The sequence below is a fragment of the Phaethon lepturus genome, unplaced genomic scaffold (genome assembly GCF_000687285.1).
Source record: "Phaethon lepturus isolate BGI_N335 unplaced genomic scaffold, ASM68728v1 scaffold55449, whole genome shotgun sequence".
NCBI classification, from domain to species: Eukaryota; Metazoa; Chordata; class Aves; order Phaethontiformes; family Phaethontidae; genus Phaethon; species Phaethon lepturus.
This window is the reverse complement of record NW_010562473.1, coordinates 34022-38999: the sequence shown is the minus strand read 5'-3', so window position 1 is coordinate 38999 and position 4978 is coordinate 34022. Positions and strand designations below refer to the sequence as shown.

The following is a 4978-nucleotide window of genomic DNA, read 5'->3' as shown; positions in this document are numbered from 1 at the left end:
TCCTTACTTCCCTCACAATTGAGAATTCTTTGAAATTTGAATTTCTTTGAAATCCAGGTGCCTTTCAGAGACACTGAGGTTGCCAAGAACAAACCTTTGCAGCACAGTGGTATCAAAGAAATGTGAACCTTTCAGGGCAAAAATTTGCCCTAGCTTCTCCTAGATGAGACCCAACTGAAGTCAGCAGGATGGCAAAAAATGGTACAAGCAGGAGAAAGTTTGGCTTTGAGCATATGCCTAGTGCCCAATAGTGTTGATTCTAGTGGTCACATCTTGCATTCTTTACATACCTGGTGAAGGATGTCATGTCCTCTTACCTGCAGGGACATTTTTAGTTTTTGTGGGCCCATGTCCTTTCTTGGGGACAGCTGTCACTCGATACCCTGTGACTGGCGATGTTGAAGGGAGCCATCTGATGCTGATACTGTTGTCCTGGACATCGGTAACTTGCATCTGGGATGGTGTGTCTATTTCTGAACAACAAAACCAAGTTTTTCTGAGTATGTTGCTACAGAAAACCATCCCTCCACTATTGCCTCCTAGCTGAATTTTATTCTGCTCTTCCTTTTCTAGGCTGTGCTGCTTAGAACAGAAAACACATGTTGCTATTTATTTGTCCCTCATGCTAGTCCAAAGCAAAAAAGCCTTAACCATAATGTGTGCGTGACTGACCTCATATCAACATTAGTTGCAGATTTTTGTTGTTTTAAAGGCTACTAAATGCCTTTATCTGCAGCTACAGGAGGAGTAGGATTAAGTTATATTCAGATCAGCAGTGAGATGACAGTCCTGGAGTTAGAAAGTCAGGTCTCATCAGGATCACATAATATGACCGTGCATCAGAAGTGCCAGAGTTAAGCCAACAGTGACCCCATGATATGAGAGCCCACAGGACTTCCACTCTGCAATAAGCAGTCAAATATTGCTTGTATCCCCATCTGGACTCCACAGGGTCTCCCTCCTCCAAAAGTCCAACTCCACAATCCCTTTCTCTGTCATGTCATTATCATGCTGGGCCACCACGATTTGCAGCTCCACTGAAAATGACAGGCTTACAACATAGCCCATGACTTCTAAAAGAAACCAGGGATCAGTGACACAAATTTATGGGGTTAAGCTAACACAAAGCTGTAGGTTTCTTTGGTTTATTTAAATAGGTCTCACCTGTTTTGTAGGTGACAGTGACTGGCTTGCTACTGGCAGGGCTGTCTCCACGCCCGGTTACAGCATACACAGTGATGGTGTAGTCTACGCCAGGTTTGAGGCCAGTGATGGTAGCGGTGGACATGGTGCCAGGCACTGTAAACTCCTGCACAGGGCTGCTTCCACCTAAGGAGGGTGGAGTGGAAAAAGAAATGTAATGGATCTCTAAATTATACATTTTAAATCATTACAAAACCCAGAACAATCCTATATGCATCAAGTTGAAGAGAAGACCCTGTTGATTTCAGTGGATCTTGGGTCAAAGTCTTTTTCAGACCAACCCAAGGAAAAGAATGAAATATGAACACAGAACCAGCTCTAAAATGACTGGAGTGCTCCAGATGCTCTTTCTTTTTGGTAGACAAAAAATGATTTGCTCTCCTTTAAAATAAAAGGCGCCTATATTTGACAATCTTCTCTAAATATGCTGCAAGAATCTCAGAGATACAAGAGTTTGTCTGCTGCAGTCAAACTTGCCTTACCTATTTTCTGTGCCTTTCTAATGGCCTCAGAATAGAGCTTCTGGTCTGTGACTGGCCATAGCAGCCTGCCCTCACCTGTTTCACCATAAGTGATCCGGTAGTATCTGACTGTCACTGCAGGAGCATCCCAGGAAATCACAAGGCTGGTTGGGCTGGTGGGGGTGACTTCCAGGTCCCTTGGAACATCAGACACTAGAAAAACAGAGAATGGGGAGAGAGTTTAAACACAGTTAATGTACATCAGCTACATATTCCACCTATCGTACCATGCTCCTCTGCTACTCATCTGCCTTAGTTCTAGCCTAGTGCACACACCTCTACAAGTGATGTATCTGGTTAAAAACCATCAGGCATTGGACTAGATTCAATGAAAAAAAGTTCTGCTGGCCCTAAAGACATCTGATTCGATCCAAAAGCAGCATGAGTTCTCCTACCTTTTTCTAAACCAGGCCCTACCTCAGTATCACAGGCACTTTCCTCATGAGCAGTTTCACCAGCAGGCAGGGAAAATCTAGTTTAACAGCAACTATTTCTCTAAAGGACACCCAAAATCCTCGAGGTAACTTTTAGCCAGCTTTCTCTCAAGGCTTACCCGTTGTTTGTTGGCCAACCAAGGGCACGCTCTCCTCCCTGCCATTGATGGCAATGATGCTGACCACGTACTCGGTCCCTGGAAGCAGGTTGGTAAGGGTGATGGAGTTGCGTGAGGGGGGCACGCGGTCCTCCTTGGGCCTGCCAGCACCATGCTCTGGGTGATGCCTGATTTTGTAGCCCATAATGGTGGCACGAGGAGCCATCCAGTGGACGGTGAAAGAGTTAGCAGTTATATCCGAGAAGTCAAGGCCAGTGGGGGAGTCGAGACCTGGGTATTTCAAAGAGACAAGAGACTGAGCTTATCTGAACTATTGGTCATGTTTCATTAAGCTCAGTACCATGACACTGCCAGATCCTAAGCCAAATGCTATTCAGCCATGGAACTAAACACATATGCATTCAAGATCAAAGAGAGATAAATGAGCACTGGAACGTGATTACAGGAAAAGAGTGTATGGCACACACAGATAACAGCATAAACAAACACACATGACCAGCAAACATTACACAGTTATGAAACAAGAAAGACTTGGTGATAGTTATGATACGCTCTGCCTAGACTCATTCTCAGGCAGACACTGTTGGTACATTCACACCTGGGGTCCACAATACTCTGTTTAAAACCAACAGGAGTTCTGTCTCTCAGACTTAATGAGATGTGAGATTTCCTAGCGTTTCCCAAGATGTGCATCTGGATTGCTCTTTGATAACTAGCTGGTGACCCATCAATGAGGTGACAATACACAAGAAAGAGCAACAAAGTCCCATTAATGAATGCTTAATAGATGGCATTAATCACACACATCTGTCTCAGGCTGCGTTCAAGTACCTGTTTTCTGGATTCCAGACAAAGGTGCACTTTCATGTTGCTCAGAAACACTGTAGACTCTCACCAGATATTCAGTACCAGGGAGCAGATCTGTGGAGTTTAAGTACGGGAATTTAGATATATTTCTTTACTAATACCTAGAAGTCACTCAGCCTACACAATTTTAACTCTGTTTCTTAACGGAGGTAATCAGGTTTTGCTTGATGGAAGATCTGAGCCTCTAGGACAGTAAAAAATGTAAATCAGTTCATTTTGTGGCATTATGATTGCTTGCAATGTTTTAGCCTGAAGGAGCATGGCATTCTGTATCATTGCTTCATTAGTTTGTGGAGGCTGGCTAGAAGCAATTAGTTTTCTACAAGGTCTCTTCCAGTTATCTAGTAGTTTAGTTATGAACTAGGCCAAAGCTTTAGCTGACACAAACTGAATAGGGCCAAGGATTTCCAACACAGCTGTCCTAACTCTGATAAGCTCCAGATCTGGTGTCTTATTCTGAAAGTGGGTATTCTCTCTCACTCAACCAACCTGATTCTAGGACAGAGAAAAAAAACTTCAGACACAACACAGCTTTTGCACTGCAAAAATTAATGTCAGCTTTTTGAAAATGCCCATGTTTTGTTGCCATGTCCTGTAAGGTTCCAAACAGTATTTATTTGCTGGTCCCAAGTGTACAAAGCCAAAGGAACAATGACCTTTTGCACATTTTGATCCTCTCCCTGAACCTCTGCACTGCAAGTCCTTGACATTTTTGGCAAACCAGGTGAGTAATATGTATTTACTCTTAATACCTAACCAGACTGCAAATCAATGCAATTGCCCCATAGCCTGATTCATCACTGTCCTTGGATTGATGGGAAAAACTTTCCTGTGGTTTGGCTTTAACTTGGGTAAAGCAAGTGGCCAAACCCCATTTAGTGTGAGTTTGTATGAGGTTACTTCAACATCAGCTTAGATCAGCTGAGAATTTGGCCCGTTACACTCACAGTAAGCAATTTTTCTTTTGCCTCATCTTATGTCATGAGGGGCCTTTTATATTTGTTTGACTTATGTAGGTAACCCACTTACTTGTTAAGATCACCATGTTGTCTGAGGGTGAAATTGTCAGCTCTGCAACATCTTCCTCCTTCTTCACAGGTGAGTAGCGCACCAAGAAACTGCTCAGCACAATGGAAGTTGGTGCGGTCCAAGTCACTCTCATAGTATCAGGCCCCACATTAGTAAAACGGAGATCAGTGGGAGGAGGCACAGCTACACAGCAAAAAACAAATATATCTTAGTTCTCTGATTCATAAAAGTTGATCAAGATCTATGTTCAGGGAATCACCAGGAAAGTTTCTCATGCATAACAGACTACTGTGTCAGACCCATGCAAACAGACTTCTAAACTATGTTCGGTTCTACTACAGTTAAGAGAAAAATATGTCTGTACTGCTGTCAGGCTCCTTTAACCTCTTGGCAATTCCTGGTATTTTAAATATACCCTGTGGGGCTAATTTGAAAACAAGGTAGCAAGTTTCAGTAACGTGCTTCTTGCAGCTGGATTTCATATTACAGATGCAGAGCCAAGAGAGGTTTAAAGTTGCCATACAGCAGCTTACAGGTGGAAAAGTAATCTCATCTAGAATTCATACATGCACACACAGGAGAAGAGAGGGTATATCACTAATTTCCTATGACTCTACTTCTACTTGTGTTGAAGGATTTACAGCCTCAGGATTTTCAAACATGACAGGATTTCATGCAAGAACCAGTTTTCAGCTCGCCTTCTGCTCATGCACTATAGAGACCCTTGACGGTGTGGCATGGCTGTCAATGGCATGTACTCAGGGAGTGGTGTTTCACCTGCATCCTTCGGGGCATTGTGGAAAGA

General features: G+C 43.3%; 1 protein-coding gene across 1 annotated transcript in view; it reads right to left on the bottom strand.

The window, feature by feature from the left end:
• Nucleotides 1–317: 317 nt before the first annotated feature.
• Nucleotides 318–4978, bottom strand: part of FN1 (fibronectin 1) — a gene marked incomplete at both ends in the record, with an annotated part of 38544 nt that continues 33883 nt past the window's right edge. The window contains 6 exons of the mRNA XM_010294254.1: nt 318–473; nt 1165–1329; nt 1761–1877; nt 2278–2547; nt 3109–3198; nt 4174–4356. Of these exons, the coding sequence (XP_010292556.1) occupies nt 318–473; nt 1165–1329; nt 1761–1877; nt 2278–2547; nt 3109–3198; nt 4174–4356 (981 nt within the window). The remainder of the gene's footprint in view (nt 474–1164; nt 1330–1760; nt 1878–2277; nt 2548–3108; nt 3199–4173; nt 4357–4978) is intronic.